Source organism: Mastacembelus armatus, chromosome 6, assembly GCF_900324485.2.
Source record: "Mastacembelus armatus chromosome 6, fMasArm1.2, whole genome shotgun sequence".
In the NCBI taxonomy this organism is placed as follows: Eukaryota; Metazoa; Chordata; class Actinopteri; order Synbranchiformes; family Mastacembelidae; genus Mastacembelus; species Mastacembelus armatus.
The window spans coordinates 19,934,304-19,953,814 of NC_046638.1; the positions used below are offsets into that span (position 1 = coordinate 19,934,304).

General features: G+C 39.1%; 1 protein-coding gene across 2 annotated transcripts in view; it reads right to left on the reverse strand.

Moving 5' to 3' along the window:
* Positions 1-1,482: 1,482 nt before the first annotated feature.
* The window catches only part of btbd11b (BTB (POZ) domain containing 11b), a 58,219-nt gene continuing 40,190 nt past the window's right edge, over positions 1,483-19,511 (reverse strand). For both annotated transcript variants that reach the window (XM_026311456.1, XM_026311457.1), the window contains 15 exons: positions 14,609-14,813; positions 11,309-11,461; positions 10,856-11,021; positions 10,086-10,175; positions 8,347-8,448; positions 7,276-7,369; positions 6,985-7,120; positions 6,031-6,251; positions 5,752-5,930; positions 4,173-4,278; positions 3,758-3,860; positions 3,117-3,198; positions 2,929-2,997; positions 2,663-2,776; positions 1,483-2,569 (listed from right to left, as the gene is read on the reverse strand). In XM_026311456.1, coding sequence (XP_026167241.1) covers positions 2,360-2,569; positions 2,663-2,776; positions 2,929-2,997; positions 3,117-3,198; positions 3,758-3,860; positions 4,173-4,278; positions 5,752-5,930; positions 6,031-6,251; positions 6,985-7,120; positions 7,276-7,369; positions 8,347-8,448; positions 10,086-10,175; positions 10,856-11,021; positions 11,309-11,461; positions 14,609-14,813 — 2,030 coding nt within the window. In that variant the 3' untranslated portion in view covers positions 1,483-2,359. The remainder of the gene's footprint in view (positions 2,570-2,662; positions 2,777-2,928; positions 2,998-3,116; positions 3,199-3,757; positions 3,861-4,172; positions 4,279-5,751; positions 5,931-6,030; positions 6,252-6,984; positions 7,121-7,275; positions 7,370-8,346; positions 8,449-10,085; positions 10,176-10,855; positions 11,022-11,308; positions 11,462-14,608; positions 14,814-19,511) is intronic.

Below are 19,511 nucleotides of genomic sequence, written 5' to 3' on the forward strand. Positions count from 1 at the left end.
ATATTTTTGTACTCCAACAAATTTGATTGCGAGTTGAAATGATCCATTTAGATTTTTTTGCAAATAAATAAATAATTTAAATAAATTATTTGCTGAACTCTAGATTTTTTTTTAACTATGTAAAGGTAACCTTTTACTCCAGTTATCAGCCATAATATAATCCAAAAGTATGTCAAGATTAGGTTTCTGTGGTGGAACTGTCCCATTCAAATGGGGTTTGAATTAATCAGCAGTGCAGCCACTTAAAGAGCTTTCTTTGCAGAGCTTATACACAAGAATACTTGGTTTCTCTTCCATGATGCACAACAGTAAGTTGTCACTGTACTGCTCCAGTTCTATTGTTTTATCTCTCTGAAAGCTGATTCTCCTGTTTCAGCAGCAGAGTTCTTCCTGACTCAGCTGGGAGTATGGCCCTGTCAGCCCAGTGTCATTTGCCTGGAAGAGGACATAAAATATGGTGTGTTTATGTATTAAACAGAAATATTTAAATATTTTCATCTACCAAACCAACATACAAACATTTATAGACAATCACAAGTATTTGTATTCATCAGGTTAATTTCTGTTGTTAACTCTCTAAACCATTACAAATGTTCAGATAAATAAATAGAGATACCTTTTTGCTTTGCTCTGGGTTAATGGGGCTTGTTATCTTTTTCACGTTGAAGGACTGAGACAGACTGCTGTTCCAGAGGATTAAGGAAGAAAGATGAAGGTAGTGGCTGAATAGGGTGCAAGAAAATGGATTATTGATATGTATAAGTATGACTTTGTGTAGGTATACTTGGTTAGGGCCCAAGCACTGGAGGTGCAGGCACTATTAGATATCTCACGAAATAAAGATGAAATGTGTCATAAATTCATCATGTATTGCTTGATAATCATCAGACTTCACTGGTTATTGAGAATAATGATTATGATGATATACACATAAGCAACTTGGCAGACTGATACAGTGCTACTGTCAGGCAAGCTAGCAATTAGTGCTTCCTGTGTCTAAAGGTTGTGTAATCTGGCACACTCTCATTAGTTCTGTACATTTGATGGACATCCCATGTTGAGAGTGCAATATTAGAAGGCGACAGGTGTCAGGGCTTGCAACACTGGCTTGTGAGCAGTTGGGTGCCACATTAAACCACCTCCCAGCAGTGCTCTAACCTTTTAACTGTGGAGATCAAAAAAATGACAGCCTATAGTAGAGCCTTCACAATTTCAGAACAAACAGAATAAAAGATGTCCTCTTGTGGGTGTTATTGAACCATATTCTGCACCAGAAGAATCTAAGAGTGCATGTGTAGTGTTCTTGTATCAATATTTATAGAGGAAAGATATATCAAGTCACACATATACAAGTCATGTGGTTTCACAATCCATGGAAAACAGCTGACAGCATAATGTTCCCAGTTCTGCACTAATCAGGCACAGAGCTGCAAACAAAATGAAGACACCATGTGACTGCTACACGTTTATAGTGACCCATGCTGATAATAAAACTATTCTGACTGGAGTGTGAAAGCTGCTCCTCAATGTAATCTTCCAACAGTTTCAGACAAAAAACAAAACACAGTCATCCATCTGACATGCAACATTTAAACACAGCTATTTAAAATATGCGCTTTTTGTTTTTACAACAATATCCGACAGTAAGACACATGAGAAAACATCTGTGGATATATACATTAACTTACATTATCAATAGCTCTGTTTTTTATTAACAATATTTACAGAGTAGTGAAAGAAGAAAAAAATCATTGCCACGCAGTTGCCCATGGTCAGTGGAGTTAAATCCTTTTTTTTTGCATCACTCACATTATAGATTTTTGTTAGTTGTATTGTTGAAGCAAATATTCACAACATGAGGCAACAGTTCTTCCTCACAACTAAGAAGAGATACATTGATGGCTTAACACATTAAACATCAGAATACACAGAGCCATGTATTCAGATGCTCTGACTGCAGGTGTTTGCATCTCTTCATCTGAATTTACATAATTTGGTCAGTCCTGTTTTTTTCAGTTCAACATGTAACACGCAAGAGACTTTGTTACAGTAATGCATGTTATTGGCAAATTGTGACATAATACAGCTATGTTGAGACAATGTCACTGTATGTTAACTCATGGTAGACAGATATCAACCAGGCAGACAGACACTGTGTAATCATCTGTGCTAAAACAACAAGAAGCACATTAGCAGCTGATGAGTTTTAGAGAGACAAAGACCCTAACTCGATAGTCAACAAGTCCTTTTGTTTTTCACTTGAAATGATTCATCACTCAGGTGCATCCCATTGCAGTATATAACTCTGATATCTCGCTGATAAATATTCTCTGCTCCTGCGTTTGGAAAAGTCAGGAGCTCAGACGATGGATCCCTTGGAGGATGACAGGTGAATGGACTGGATGCGGATGCCCAGGGTTTTCTCCAGGTCTTGTTGGATGTCACAGCCGGGGCTATCTGGAGGTGTATCATACAGCAACTGCTTGAATGGCTCTAACTCAATCAGGATTACCATGTTCTTCAGGAAGTAGCCCTCAATATAGGAAGCAAGGTCTGGAGCATCAAGAAACTGTAAAAAAAAAAAAAAAAAAAAAAAAACCTGACAAAAACTGACAGTGACCGACAATGACAAATCACTTCGAATTTCCAATTGTATTTGCACCTTGGAGTGATTGTAGAGCTCCACACATGTTTCTGTGTTGATGTTTTTGGAGCAAATAATTTCGCAGTGCCTCTGTAGCGCTTGTAGCTGGAAGAACTTAGCTGCAGACAAAAGCTGCAACGAAACGATAATTAATATTAAAGATTAGTAATTATACTGGTCTAATAGTCACTGTGAAGATTATGAAATTTATTTTCAGTGAGCTAAGTATTTTATAGCACATAATACAACTTCCAGCACTGCAGCGAAAGCCAGAAAAACCCAACCTCCATCACATCTGTGTTCCTGATGTGCAGAGCATCTGTCCCTCCACAGTAGAGATACTGCATCACCAGCTGCAGTGAAGAAAACACATATTACACAGCTCCCATACAAAGATAAATGCTGTATGGCCTATGAATATAACATCCAAGTGTAATTCAAAATCCTGTCTTGTTTAAAGTAGGTAAATTACCTGAAAAATGTGATATTTGACATTGCTGATTTCAATGCATGTGTTTTCACCACAAGGTCTGTTTGCGAGAAGAGATTTGAACCTGTAGGAAAAAAAGACAGACATTATGATCTGGGCTGGCAAAGATAAACTTTCCTTTAATTCTGAGGTATTTTACACATTTTTTAACACTCGATGAAGGAGAATAAATCTTTAAAATACAGCTGTTCAAAGCATAGGGATAGAGCGCTATAAACCATGACTAAACAATATAGTAGAAGTCGTTTTAAAATGAGTTGTCATGGTTTGTTTAATGTTTTCTCTGAGGACATAATGCCAGCAACAAATTTGAGTGAGCTGTCATTTCTCCTCAGTCAAGGCTGATTTGTTATTGTCAATGTTACATGACATGAGAGTGAACTGGACGTTCTGTTAGAATCCTGGGGGCAGGATAGATTTCACTTTATGGATCAGTGGGAAGAAATGGCAGTGATGTCTCAACAGCATATCAGCACTGCATGTAAAGTGCTGAATGATTTCATTTATCTTTTCATATAAAAATTTCATAGGGGTGCCTTCACAGAAGGTCATACAGAGCAGAATCCTACTTACTAGGAGTGTATGTAAAGATTTCCTTTACTAATGCATTTGGAAAAAAATACCGGTTGGAAGCTGTGAAGAGCAGGACTTTGTGGGCATAAAAAGGCTTCCCTTCCACCAAAAAGGTCACATCTGACATCTCCTTATTGTTGAGGAAGTGAGGATCTGAAAGACACATGGCCAGAAAAACGTGATGTTTTTCTGATTATTGTAAAAAACAAACGCAGTGCACAACTTAGACTTACTCCCCATTCTAGACTTGTTTAAGCTACACATCATTAGCATTTATTTGTTTTGTTAGTTTCAGTGTCATACTGTCTCGACAGTAGATGGCATCATTTGCCCTTCCCATTTACAACATCATGCATTTACTAGTAACATCTGACAGAGTAATGCTTTTGTGATGACTATTTTTTTTTAGTATTAAGTTTTTACAGTAACAAAAATAAAACGATAAAAACCCTCATGGGCCCTCACCCAGACGTGATGACTGCTTCTTCTTGATCTCTGCCAGTTTGGGGATGGGGTATGGGCCATAACACTGGGTGAAGATTGCAGACAGCTGCTGGCTGATTACTTCATTCTGACAAAACAGAATAACGAAACATCAGAGGGGGAAGAGAACTGCTTGGATGGACAGTGCTCAGCCAGCATCCAGGGGTCCATGTTATGAAATTTAAGAACACAAGCACCCACTCTTCTCTCACACATCATAACATCCCCAACACAATTATGGACACAATGAGAGAGGTTAAACAGACACAGCCTTTCATCAAGCTTAGGACTGACTTTCACACAAATGCTGAAATAAGTGAATATTCATGACTCTCATTCCTGTGAAAGCAGATCAGATGAATGTTATTTTTTACACCCACAGTAGCTCAGAGATTATTGTAATGGGAAACACTGTGACAGGTCATAGCTGCCGTAAGAGTGTGAGAAATCCTTACTGCTACACCTGACTTTCAACTTGTGTGTGTTTGTGTGTGTGTGTGTGTGTGTGTGTGTGTGTGTGAGATGCTACAACAGAGAGAAAGAAAAGCAGTTCCATTTTGCTGCATCAACAGTGCACAACACTACAAGTCCCACATGTGCAGTCAGGCGACCTGGTTTTACTGAAGCATTATGGCAACAAACAGCTATTAACACCCTGCTATTCCACTAGGAACAGCAGACACAATGTAGATATATACAGTAGAAAAACTGATTTGAATGAAATGCATTTAAAGGAATAAAAATGAACTGAATTGACCTGAACCGAACTGTAAAATGGAGTGAAAATGAATGTTTCAGTGGGCCAAGGCAGCAGACTGTCTAACTGAGGAAAGATGAACAGCTGGCACCTTGATGTCTCTGGTCTGAAGACTTAGGAAAACAGTGCCAGAGGTCCCTGAGGACCTCATAGAGACGGGGGTCACTGGCCGCAATATGCATCAGCCAAGACAGAGACAAGGACTGACACTGCAGCTGAAGGCTAGGATGGCCTGAGTGTGTGTGAGTGAGTGATAGAGAGGGATTTTGTCAGTATGGGAGTTTGTGAGTGTGAGTTTCTGTAGGTTCATGTGTGTGATGTATTTATGTGTGTGTGGTGTGTGTGTTCACTGCAGTGTCTGTTTTCTTCCTCATATCAGCAATGACATGTTGACAAGGCAAAGATGACAAAACAAGCAGAGGTGTCAGATGGGATGATGATGTGCTGTTTTAGATTGAATGCATAGGATACCACAGGATAATGAGTCTAAGTGATGAGACAAGGCTGTGATCTAATGAGCAACAACAGAAGAGTGGGTTGGGGGTTATATGATAAATCATTATCATTTTAGGTATGTGATATTGCGTAGGCCTATGGGGCTGTGTCAGTCTGCAAAGCTGATGACCTGACTTTCTAATGACAAACATACATTAAAAGACTGAAGAAGAAGGAAGATGGAAAAATAGAGCTCAAAATTTACCTTTGGTAGACTTCATTTAATTCTCTTCATTTTACAACAATGATTCTCTCTGAAGTACAACCTGGAAAAACTGAAATCCAAAGTGATTTAACAGGTGACAGTACCTTGCTGGCTCTGAGGATCTGAAACATGAGAGGCAAGCCATGAGTGATGAGCTCCTCGGTGTACTCCTCCTCCTCGATGCAGCTGAACTCCTTTAGAAGACCCTGGATCAAGGGTCGGCGGTGCTGATGGAAACATGTACGCAGAGACTCTAGCCAAGTGTGCAAAGTCCATGGGACCCCTGAGAAACAGTTACAGAGGTAAGCACACAACACTCATCAAACACACAAACATGTATGCATGTATTTAGACAATGCATTTATTTATTTACAGAAACTAACCTAGGCTCCGTATATCTATTGTGATGTCTACATGTCCATGTTCTGCACTGTGGTACATGGCTTCTTTCAGGGCTTTAAGCTTGGCCTTCCCTGTTCGGATCAAGTCAATCTGAGATGGACTTCTACCTTCCAGCTCTGAACCTTCTGCCAGAATCTCCTCTAGCGACAAGACATCCCCTTTTCCTTTCTCTGTATGGGACAACAGCTTTCGAAACACATTTCTACAAGGAAAAAGGTCAAACACAAAAAGAGAAATTTCATTTGATAGGTCTGCACTGACTTAACCCCTTGTCTTTTTCTTGTACACATGTATATCAGCAAACAGCAAAATCTGCATCAGAAAAAATGTGAAGTTTCTAAAATAGTAATCTATCTTGAATGATTTACAGTCTACTATATTTGATGTTAAATTTAAAAGTGACAAGATAATGTGGGATATTATGTAATAAGCTACAGTGTTTAATTTACCAATAAATATTTGGGCCTGAGACATGTGCCAAAAGTCTAATCATCAATTTGGACAAAAATACATTTTTAATTATAATATACTGTGGAGTGGTATGGCACAATGGACTTGATATAACCTGAATGACTGAGACAATTATTTATTTCAAAAGGAGTAGAAGTTAAGAATTTGGGAACCATGTATAAATAATACTTTCTCTCTTTTCATACATTTAAGATGAGTGTCACGGTTATCAGCTGCCACTGTGTGGAGATGAATAACAGTAGCACAGGAAAACAGCAGGGGTCTAGTCGTGCAGTATTATAATGACACAAGCCCATTCAGCAGCCGAGGTGTCAGTTTCATGGACATGCTCTGTTGAATTTGTGTTTGTTCACAAACACAATTCTATGCTGAATACAGCGTACAGACAGAGGGTGTTTGTGCACCTTATGTTCTTTCATTTGTGTGTTTTTGTGATTAAACATGAATGTATGTGCATTATCTACCTGTGTCCGTGAGCTGCAGCCAGGCTATAGGAGTTCATGTCTCCCTGCGGTGCAGTGGAGATGCCATTACGGTACATGGTTCCCACCATGGGGTCAGCTCCCCGCTCCAGCAGCAAACTCACCAGCTCAAAGTTACCTGTGCATGAAAAATGATTGGGAGAGCTTATAAATATACACAAGATTAAAGATCATTTGTTCTGCATGTTTGCCTCTATTTGTCTTTATGTTTCCAGTCCCAAGGATAAATGTGCCTCAGTGTGAGGATGGGGGAGTCACACTCTGTCTCTGTACCTGCAGCAGCAGCCAGTTGCAGTGGGGTCTCTGTGTAGTTCTCCATCCCTTCCTGCAGGGACCCCTCCACATTGACTTTGGCATCCAGCAGCAGCTGCAGAGGTCAGGTGCACACATGGTGGGGCATGATGGGAAAGAGAAAGGGGTAGGCAGAGAGAAGATGAGGGAACAGTTGGTTAATGAATCAGCTCTGAAGTCAGGTTGAACTCTTGTTCATGTGCATATGAACTAAATTCCATAATGAATAATAGTAATATTTCAGTTTTAGTAATTTACAAAATTCTGTACTAATTTGACAATCTTTAGTTTTCTTATTATATATTTAAAGTTGCTATTATATATTTACATACTGTACAACACTGGCTAAAAGACATTTAGACATTTATCGTTGATAAATGATGTTAAAGATTGACCTGGTGAGCAAGATTTTTTTTGTAACTGGGAGAATGATGTCAACAAGCTCTTGAATCCTATAAGTTCATGGCATCCAATTAGACGAAAAAGGACATTTGCATTTAAAATGAATATCCTAGAAAATTTAAAAAAGAGTTTGAACATGATCATGTAATGAGAATAAATTGTATAATTTTTAATCTAAATTGAATCTTTCTGAGCAAACTATGGTGTCACATGAATTTAAACATCTTCCATTAGAATTTAATGATTTAAAATTCAATGCACAGATCATTTAGAGGGCAAACCGAATTAGTCAAATGAGTTCAATAGCAATTAGACTGATGTGTTTCCACTTTCCACTTGCTAAATGCAGTGTGATCAATTAGCTCAAAATGGAAACTGACAGGAGGAGGCCACATTCAACAGACTATTGGCTGAATGTTGCCTGGACAAATGTCCTCTTTAAAGAAAAAACATTAAAATGGTACATCACATTAGTGACTTTTTAGGAATTTCAAAAATGACAAAAAGAGAGTGACAGAAAACAGTGGAGAACAATTTCCATCATCATTACCAAGAAGCTTTGCTGACAATAATGACAATGATGACCAACCATGAGCTGAAGCACAATGACAGGTCATGATGAGAGAATCAGGTGAGAAAGGATGTCGCTACCTGCACCACAGGCACATGTCCGTGTAACACAGCAAAAGTGAGGGACGTCACCTGCCGCGTTTCGGGAAAGACTGAGGGGTGCTTGTGCACTGAGTTTGGCACCTGGGGAAGGGACACAGGTATTTAGGTTGGGTAGGTAAGAAGGAGAAAGGTGGAAGGGAAGAGATATGAAGCCATTAAAACTACTACAAGTCCTATGGAGCACAAGACGAGTAGTTGCAGCGGTGGGGTCGAGAAGGGGTGGGGGGGACACAAGCTCTACAGGAAAAATTAGAGTAATTAACTAGGGGGAGAGGACATCCTGGCACAGTGTTCGCCTTGCACAATGAACACGATGGATTGATCTGTCTAGATCAACCTCGCCCTAATGGTCTCACTGATCTCTTCACCCTCCACTCACTGATAGGGCTCTGACCTGACCTCTCCAAGACTCATCTCTCTGGACCCACTGCAATGAATAACTATGAGGCAGATGAAAGCGTGACATACATGAGACACATTCACAAGAACAAAGCACAAAGACACCACATATTTTCCTCAGGAAAAATAGGACTGGGAGTCTTAAGTGCCAGATGCAGATAAAATGATTTGGTAACACCGGATACAGCCTGTGATAAACAGTGTAATTTTGATCTATGAATCATATGCCAATAAAACACAAGCTCCGATTGTACTATTACTTAAATGTCGGTATATTGGAAGAAAACAAAACTATAGGGAACAAGAGACTAACAATTGGAGATTCCAGAAAAAAGAGCACTACTGCTTATTGCAGGCTGTATTATCAGGTTTTCTAACCTATTCTAACTTCAGGAGAATTTACAAGGCAACATGTGCACACACATCAGAGACAAGCATTTGTCTTTAATTTGTGAAATTTGAAACTGATTCAAACCTAGATGCATAAAATGACTGACAGTGGGACTATATATGGAGATTGGATGACAGTGCTTTGTGCTTTGGCCAGGGGTAGGAATGGAGTGGTCTGCAAATCAACTCTGGCACAGTGGCTGATGGGACATGTTACTGAGGTGACTAACAAAGACTGAGATCACGAGGCCACAACTGAATGTCCTCTCTGATGACTGTGCGGAGTCAAAGGATGCCAGTTGAATTCTCTGCAGACTTTCTGTGGATTCATTTTGCTTTAGGTCAGACAAACTTCATCACTTTTTATACTGAAAATGTGCCTCAGTACCAAACTTAAGTGTCATATCTCATGCTCTATATACTTAAATAAAATTCAATTTCAATGCACATATAATTTCACAATGCACTGTATCCCTAAAAGTGACAGGGCAGTTAGTGCCTCATGATCCTCAACTCTTACAAATTTATCAACATGACATACAGGGCAGAACAAAGATAGGGCGATTATGGACAACATGTTGGTTTGCTCCAGTTTAATATCACAAATAGTTGCATAAATACTTACACAGACTGATCAGTCATTCTAAAAATATCCCTTTGAGACCATTCATAAATCAAACTATTTAGCAAAAGAAAAAGATCCTGTCAACACCTCTTACCTGTCATAAAACCCTCCTCGACATATACTTGCACACATTATATTTCACAAATATTTGGTAGATAAATGTTATTTATAAAGAAAACATAAAACAACATGGAGTCCATTCTGCTGTATGTGATTTTTATGTAACAATTATCTTTTCTTTATTTGATTTTGATCTCCCTAATGACAACACCAGAATAGCAGTAGAAACTTTATCACTACTGACCTCACTGTTAATATCAGCTCCCGCATCCAGCAGCATCTGTACCATAGCCTCGTCTCCACGGACACAAGCGTACATTAGTGGGGTCATCCCCTACAGATACAAAGACACAGAGAACTATAATAATAGGATCATTTCAGAAGAGAAAGATACACTTTTAATAAACCACCCAATGTCATAAACAACTGAGGAGGTGCCATGTCACAGGTGTGACATTCTGCCACAATCACTTGAACCTAAGTCTAACTTAAACCCTTTGTTTTCAACAATCAAGTAGCACTAAACAAGGATGATTTTTGGTTTGCTTAAAACCTGTACCCTTGTCGATGAAAGCAACTGAAGTCAATAGAGGTCAATGAGAGTAAAATTCTGCTATTGATAAATGTTTTAATGGTGTTAGCGGCACATGTCAGAGAGAAACATACTGTACTGTACTGTTTAAAAGTTTCTACTTAGCCCCAAATTAAATGTTGATTGGAAAATCATTTGAGTTATACTGTATTTCTCTGATCCTTTACTGTACTGGAGGTGGTAGTCATGATATAATGGAGAGCTCCTTGGCAAGAGCACTGCAGGAAGAAGTACGTCAGAATAAGCTTTAATATGTATGAGTGGCTTTCTGTTCTGCTCAAAGGTGAATGGGCTACATCTTACCAAGTAAACACAATTATCTCCTCCACAGTCTGTGTATGTGTATGTATCAGTGCTGATGTGTGCATAAGGGTAAATGTGCTTGCGTATGCAGTATTTATTATGTTGACTGTGTTTCTAACCTGCTCGCTCATGCTGTTGATACCATCCGGGCCGAGCAGGTTGACAGCCTGCTTCACCAGGTCTGTGCGTCCGCAGCTGAGCATACGGAAGCCCAGGTCCTGCAGGAACTTTGCCTCAGTAGAGGCAGCATCCAGTTTCCTTGAGGCACAGAAGCAGTCATCCGTTCTGAAGGGCAAAGCACACAAAGTGATTCACAGCACAAGCTGAGTGTTTTGACTGTTGGTGATGAGCCCTATTATCCCTAAACACCTAACAAGCTTTATTTTTTAACACTGTAGGGCATATAAGTGCATGAGGAATATGCATATCTTTTCTTCCTTATGTTAGTGCTGTGTGTACTTGCATGTGAGTTTACATCCCTGCCTGATTTTGTTCATGTGCAGCTGAAGTGGCTAGGTACACGCACGCTCTGCAGCCTAAAGACTGGTACACTGCTTACAGCTAGAGCTTACCGGAGCTGGCGGGGCTCGCAGTCCACTCCAGGCAGCAGCAGTCTGGCAGCCTGACGGACATCATCGCTGTCCACAGAGAAGCTGCGCCTGTGTTCGGTGTGAATCACAGCCACTCTTACCCACTCCATCAGAGGTGGCAGCACCATAAATGGCCTGTAGGGGGAGACAGAGGCACATGTTGCCACCAGAGACACTGAACTTTGGTCATTACTTGGTGTTTAGTGTGCTTAGGCACTTGCAGGGAAAATCTACCTAATACAAAATTTGTATGTTATTTCAAAGATCTTGCCAGTGTAGCAAATGTTTAAGAGCAGAAGTGAGCAGAGGTGTTATAACACTGTACTGTATAGCTGTTACTGAGACAATGATCAAACTGACACAACACCTGACAGTTTTCTACCTGACAGTAGAAAAAAAAAACAATAACCATGATAGTTACACAACTTCTCCTCCTTGCTTTCTCTCTGCCCCTCTTCTCTACTCATTCTACGTCAGTGTTTACTGCAGCCACATGGAATCCATATGCATAAAGACATTAATTTTGACCTTCATTACTGTACTGACAACATGAAAAAAACTTTCACTTTAAACAATGTGTGTATTTGTTGTAAAATATTCTGAATACAGGAAACCCCATGTCATTTTAAGACTATAACTATACATTATTATGCAGCATAATGTATCTTTTTTCATAAGTATTTACATCATAGCTCTCAATAGGCGCTGTATAAGTTTCCAGTGTCTTTTATCTAGCTCCTGTCACATATCTGCTGTGTGTTCTTGGTAAAACATGGTCCTCTGGGATTTATTGTTCAATACATCACATTACAAAGGGTTTCTTAATGCCCGGACAGTCCCTGACACATGCCTGTGTCATATCTGTCACTCAGTTTAAACACTAGCTGACAAGCAGCTGAAGGTTATACAGTTTCCATGCAAACTGAAGAATCACATAAAATTACAGGCAAGTGTTTTCACAAATCTTGGCTCTAGTAAGGTGCTTAAACATGATTAAAACAAACATCCATAAATGCAAGTTTCTTTACAAATGGTGATTAAAGCCAAGACCACCTGGGACAATGATTAACTCATAACTTTCTCCACTGCAGGTGATAATCTCTGCAGCCCCAGATGCTCACTACGCAGGCTCATCTGCTTCCCACCTCTGTTGCAAGCTGACAGAGGTTTCCACCCAACTTTAGGAGATGCTAAACAGCTCAAAGTATTATTGCTTACAGTTGCTTAAAAACATAAAAATAAGTAGTTCACAAAATCATCAGAGTGTGATGAGCAGAAACATAAAATACTGTGTAGATAGTTCTGTGCTTCCCTGGCTAGTGGGAAAAGTATGAATTGACCAAAAACTACAAGATGAAGGATTAAGAGACTTAACACCATTAAAACACTGCCTAATCCTTATATCATACACACTAAAATCAGAACAGTCCTACAGCTGCTACCACTGTCAGTGACAGTAATTATCAATGCTAATTACATACATGTTTGTGCATGCATGCTCCAGTAACCCCTTCCTGCTGCTCTTCAGGTCACCCAGAGGCCTCATTCAAGTAACCAGATGACAATTCACTTGAAAAACTTTCCTTCCAAAGGAAAACATCTGGTGTGCCATTTCAGGGGAGAGCCAGAATTATAATAAAAGTCTGCAGAGGAGTACAGTTACAGCAGAATGAACTCTACAGAAGGAACATCACCACCGGACTGTGTCTATATATGTTGAGGTGAATAGCAGAACAGATGCAGGAGTGTACATTGTGGATAACTGAAGGCAGTTTCCATTTTGTCTCCCTTAGGTCTTATGGTGTTCTTTCATTATTGTCCTAGTGACATTAAAGGTGCATTGTTTTTATGGCCCCATAGTGCAAAATGAGGTGCAGAGGGCTGACAGATTGATCAATACCAGATGCTTCTATTACTTGAATTTGTTATGCAATAATATGGGTTGAAAAAAATAAAAACAAAAAACATTTTTCATAGTAAAAGACTTTTTACTACTGTACTGTGCTTCTGTTATGTTACCCTTTTATTAGACATTTCTCTTATATCTGGTTAGCTTGTTGCTAAATTCATATGATGAAACTGCTGACATGCATTAGACTATTTACCCATCTTGAAGTTATAGATGCCTTATTCATTTGGTGACATGTTTGTGTCCACCAGAAAAATATTAAATTAAGTTATTTATTCTCTTTTTATCTCTGTTGTTGGTCCTTTACCAACTCAGAGAGGAAATATTTGATTCTTTAGCTGCAAAACGCTGCACTATATTCACCACTAAGTCTCAAATTTAGGCTTGTCTGCTGTTTAGTGTTGAGCAGGTAGGGTACAGTGGCATTTCAGAGCAGCTCCTGGCTCTGTCTAAAAAAACAACACAGATGAAAACAGTGTGAGGGAACCAAAACAGTAGATTTATTGACTGGAAAACTGAATGTTCTGAAAAAAGTTAAAACACCCCATGAAGCTGAGGAGAACTGCAGTGTCAGGACATAAGGCTGTGACTTCATCACTACAAACTCCTTCTTGACACAAGCAGTGACTTGTTAATACAAACACTGCAGAAATGAATTTCCAATCATTGTGATGGCATAAGACTGTGAAACTGAGACTGTGAAAATTAGAGACTTTGTGCTGTCAAATTTTTTGCTATCAGCCCTTGATTCTCAGTTTCCAAAGACTCAAATTTAAGAGCGTGACAACCCATGTTTTTCTGGTGTTATCCTTTTGTGAGTAGGAAATTAACAAACCAATGTAAGGTCTCAGTTTTTTCTGACCTCTCCATCCTGTCTGTGGCACTTAGCAAGAAGCTCAATCCTGCTGAAATCTTTAAAGATGAGTCACAAATAGGCCTACACAAAATTAGTGATTTCCTCAGAAAGATGGGCACTACAATTTTTAACAAACATCACTCAAATCAAAGTAAATGGTGCATTTGTCTGTGGTTATTTTAGGGTGATGATTAATACACATTTGATGCTGTAATGAGTATTTGCAGCAGCAGGACAGTGTTGTAGGACTGACTCAATATAAACACAGCTCCCAGATTCGTGATAATGATGCAGTATGTCATTTTGTGCAATGGTATGTCAACTTAATGTCTTTTTTGATAATAATGGAGCACAATGGGATAAAAGCTATAGTGGGTTTACTGTTAGTTTTTGCAACAATAACAGAAATAGAGATGATCACAACACTAATCCAGTAATGCCAAGATTTGTTTTTCACTGATGTTTATGTGTGTTGAGGTACTTAAAGCTCCTCTTTACTACTGTGTTTGCTTCTCACCTCTCTGTTTGTAAGGTAACCTTGGAGGGCTCCACATTGGGGTTCTCCCACTCCATCTGAGGGCAGTGCATGAAGTAACACAGTGTGTAGATCGCCTCAGGCGCCCACTGAATCACGCTGCTCTTCTGGTGGATGGGCGTCCCGTTGTTGTGGTTCTTTATATACAGTGGCTGTAGGTGGTGCATGGCTCGGGACACTAGGTCACCTATACAAAAAACATTCATACTGTAAACCATATATACACAGGGAATCACACAAAGACTATGAGCAGTGAAACAAGTATTTATATACAGGCACACTTAGAGATGAGGGAGAAAAGACAGGAATATTTGGAACATACAGCTTTTACAAAGACATCTGGGAATCATCCTCATTCGTCCCAGCCCCCTTAGAGCTCACTCTGTCAGGGGAAATCGAGAGTTTCCATGCACTGCAGTGAGGGAAACGACAGGGTTCATCCTGCTCCTTTCTAAGTAGCTCACAGGGGGAGAAGAGGAAAATAAGCATGCTAAGGACAAGACTGCGTGAATAATGAATATTTATGGATAAACAGTAGCTACTCCAAGCTATTTCCTTTGCATAATTTTCCAGTACTTTAAGGTCATCAAGTTGAGCTTGAAAAATCAAAGCTTGAGAGGACTTTGCTAATAAAAATTTGAATATTCTCTGGGCAGATTTAAAAGAAAGTAAAAAGTACTTGGAAAACCATGTTCAGACCCTTTTTTAATATTTAAGGGCCAAGTGTGATAAGCCTTTTTATTGCAGGAAATTCAGTTAATCAAAAATCCAGAGATGAATTGGAAATTTCATTTACACCTTGTCAGATAGTCAGGTTGACCACCCCTTTCATAAAAACATTATGACTGTGCCTCCTTGGTTATTGAGTGGCAGAGTGCTTGAAAAACAGTCCTGTATTATTACAGCACAGACTCAAATCCCATTTCTGCTTCTCCTTCCTGCCTAGATCCTCTCCACTATGAGAAACTCTAATGACATTCTGAACTGGGGTCAGGTAAAAAAAATACTCTGTACCATACTGTTCTGGTCAATTTGGCAGTATTCAAGAAAAAAACAATAGTAATAGAGTGTGATGGCTTTTAATTCTCTGGTCTCAATAGGTTGTATGGTGCACTATGTCTACACAATATACAGCAGGGACAAGCAGTCACTCCCATGGACAAAAGGGTTTGTTTAGCTTTGAAACTGTGCTATTTGGTGCTTGCCAAGATTCCATTTAGATGCAACAGTGTGAGAGATGAGTATGAAGAGGACACCTGGATGAGGCATTGGCATTCGTGCAATAAAACAGTCAATCTCTCAACTGTCCTTTGGGAACTGTGTTGCTGTGTGGATAAAGAAATGTACTGGATATTGTCTACTGAGGCAACACGCAGGAAATATTATGACAGGAAGAACCACCTCTTCTGCCAACTTCAGGTTAAAGGTCTTGCAGTTTCTCTTTGCGGCCCTCCATCGCTCTTCGCTTGATTGAACCAGTGGAGATACAGTTAGGCTTGTAACAGTGCCCTGTTAAGCTTGGTAAGGGGAGCTGAGGTGTTCAGGAGAAGCCAGGGCTCATGTCTTATTTATGCTGCCCTGTGACATTTCTTGTGCGGGTCGAGGAGGCTGACAGGGCTGAGGAGAAAGATTATTTCTAACACACAGAGAGACTGCAACAGTGGTGAAGGAGCAGAAGCTTAACACATAAAGTGAGATTACTGCTACTCCTTCAGCAGGTTGATGCTAAAATAACTGCTTGTTGTTAAGAGGTGTGGGGATTGTTTGTTTTAGCCAAAAAAGAGGAAGAATGAACAGAAGAACAGTTGTTCAATAAGTCATAATGTCAATAGCCTTTTCATTACAAGATTCAAGCCTTCAATCAATAGCTCATTCTGGGTAATTAATTCCTTAACATGAAAAGGAGAGGTCAAGGACACACACAGCAGATCCTGATCACCAGGTATCTCTGTGATTACTGGAGTGGGACAGAGCATCCTTTGTTTACAGCACTTTAAATTCCCCTTAGAAAAGCAAAATCACACAGATATGCCAGTTTCCAGAGCATAATGACAATGCCTTGATTTACAAACGATTTAGTGAGAGCTGGCACCTTTACTGTTAGTAATCAGCAATGCAGCACCCACATAACAACCAAACTGCTCATTACTGAGAACATGAAGGCTGTTTAATGTTTAATAGTGATAGATGAAGTATACTCTTTGGAAATCTAGAAACTAACTCTCATTTCTGAGTGCAATTATATTTAAAACTTTGTAGGAAAATACATACGCAGTAACCCACCAGGGTCCTCACTGCTCTGTGCAGCTGTTGCTATCGTGACAGTTTCTGTGTTTCAAGTGTTTGCTGCTTTGTGGCCATGATTACATTTAATGGTCGCCTGTGGCCATCCTGACTCAACACGATGCTCAGCTATTCTTCCTGGTATTAGCTTTGTCCATTTGAAATCAGGAAAGAGAATCACAGCCTCCACATATAATAGATTACTTGAAGGACACCAACATTAAGGTGTCACTGATAAAAAGAGAAAAAGAAAAAAGAACAGAGAACGGAAACTCCTCAAGAAACTACTAAACTTACACTCTCCTTGAATATAAAGAAATCAGGACAGATCCGTTTGCACAAGATGACACACGACGTGGCAGTTTGTGATGACTCGTGCTGTCAAAGTACTCTGGAGTATTTATCAGAGGAGTGTAGATGAAGCAGTCTGCTTTGCTATTATTTTAATTTCATGTGGGAAAACTTTTATTCTTACTCTACTCATACTGTTAAACAAAAGGCTACTAGAAAACAAACAAAAGTCTGTTCCTTCGAGTAGAAAAATCAGAAGTTGATTTTTGCTTCATATTGATTAATAAGGATAAATGTTTCTTAATTAGCATTTATAGCTAATATTGTCAGAACTCAGTGGGGAGCATCAAAGTAAACATGAATTATTAATGCCTGCATTATTATTTTAGTGCTAAACATAGTTGCAGTTAATCAAATTTGCAGACAAGTTAAAAGACTGTGACAAATGTGGTAAAGAAGCCAAGTCCAAAGTGTCCATTTAGTGGAGTTAAAGCCATCAGACCAAACATACAGACGAAATAAATTTTAATGCTCTGAGTGGAAATACATAGAATAGCTGAGTAGTATTTGTTAGCATCATCGTTCTTACTTAGGCGCTTAACTCTATTACCTGAAGCGAAGGGGACACTTAGTCAAACTGGGCAGCATGGAGTGGATTGATTTTGAGTTTCATACTATCACTCGATTCTTCTACGAACAGTGAGGAGAAATGTGCTTCATGTCTTGTCTCAAGAAAGCAAAAGAACAGGAAGTCATTGTTATTTGATGTTTTTTACTCTGTGATGGTGGTTTTTACATCTGTATATAGATAAAAGTGTATGAAGATTCTGTGTGTAGAATATTTAATGTCCTCTACCTAATCTAAGAACATATCTGTGGAGGCAAACAACACTTTGTGGTGTGTATTTGAAGCAGTATTTTGTCCAGCATGACTGAGTGACGATTACACACCAGCAGTTTTAATAATTGCAAATTTAATAATGCGTAATTTCTAAGACTATCATTTCAAATATGCAAATTTGGCATTTTGGCAGGTGAGAAAATGAGAAAATACAAAAAGGTAAATATGAGGCAAGTCTTGAATATGGATTCCAAATGCCAGTGAAAAAAGACTGTCCCTGGACATGATGCAAATTTGACAAAATTTTCTTATTAATCAATTTTTCTCCTTAATCTTTCCATCTTTTATTGTCTTCCAATCTTTCTCTTTTTTGACAGCCTGAATCAATTCTGGCTATTGTGCTTTTTTTCAATTACTCTTTTTCCCCATTTGCAGCTGTGTGTCTGTTTGTAAATCCTATAGTTAGAGAATTTCTCTCCGGAGCTGATAGCATTACCACTGGACTACGCTCTGCTGTTGTCCATCAGCATGGGTCGCTCTGTTGTCTTGTGTTTGCAGGGTCAACATAACAGAATGAGTCCTTGCTTGACCTCATCAATACAACATGGATGGAGGACTGCTGGCAATTTGCCTCTGCACTGCTCCCACACCTCCCGCCTCAGTCCTGAGAAAACATGCAGTGAGAAGAACTGGCTTGCTGTTTACTCTGATGATAAATGTTAACACTACATAGACAGAAAATATTTCTCCAGCTGTTTCTTTACATACGGTTGGCATGACAACAGAAACACACCCCATGATACGTTTTCTCCATGATTTGGCTTGAAGACTTTTTTTGTCAAATATATTGTCACAAACATTAGAAGAAATTCTGTGTGTGACTGAATTTGCTATTCTTCTGTCAGTCCATGATACAAATGTATTTTGTGGAATGAGCTGCAGAGCTGCATGCACCCAAGAAACATAACTGTACATCACTTCCAATAAGCATCTTGACCCTGTGATTATATCTGATTAGATAAAATTGGAAAACATGTTATGCACTCAGTACTTTGTACTGCTTTGCCCCTGCAGATTTGTTGAGGTTCTGTCAAAGTCAGTCAAGTTTCCTCCAAAAACAAAAAAGAAGACAGCGATTCAAAGGAACTTTGCTTACTGTGTATTTTGAGTAAAACATAATCAGTATCTAGTTTTTCAAATTATGTTGAAAACCCATTTTGGTAATTATTATATACAATATATAAATGCTTTTAGAAAGCATTCTGGTGCCAATTATTCTTTGACTAATGACTACATTGTGAGTCAACAGACATTCAATTAAGTTTTAGAGGGACTGTAAAACCTATAAGCAGAAATCATTTTTAATGAATGGCTGTGGTTCATTAGAACTGCACTCATATGCATTCAGGACCACACAGGCACGAGAGGATTATGATAAAACTGATTAACTGATACAGTGGGATTATATTT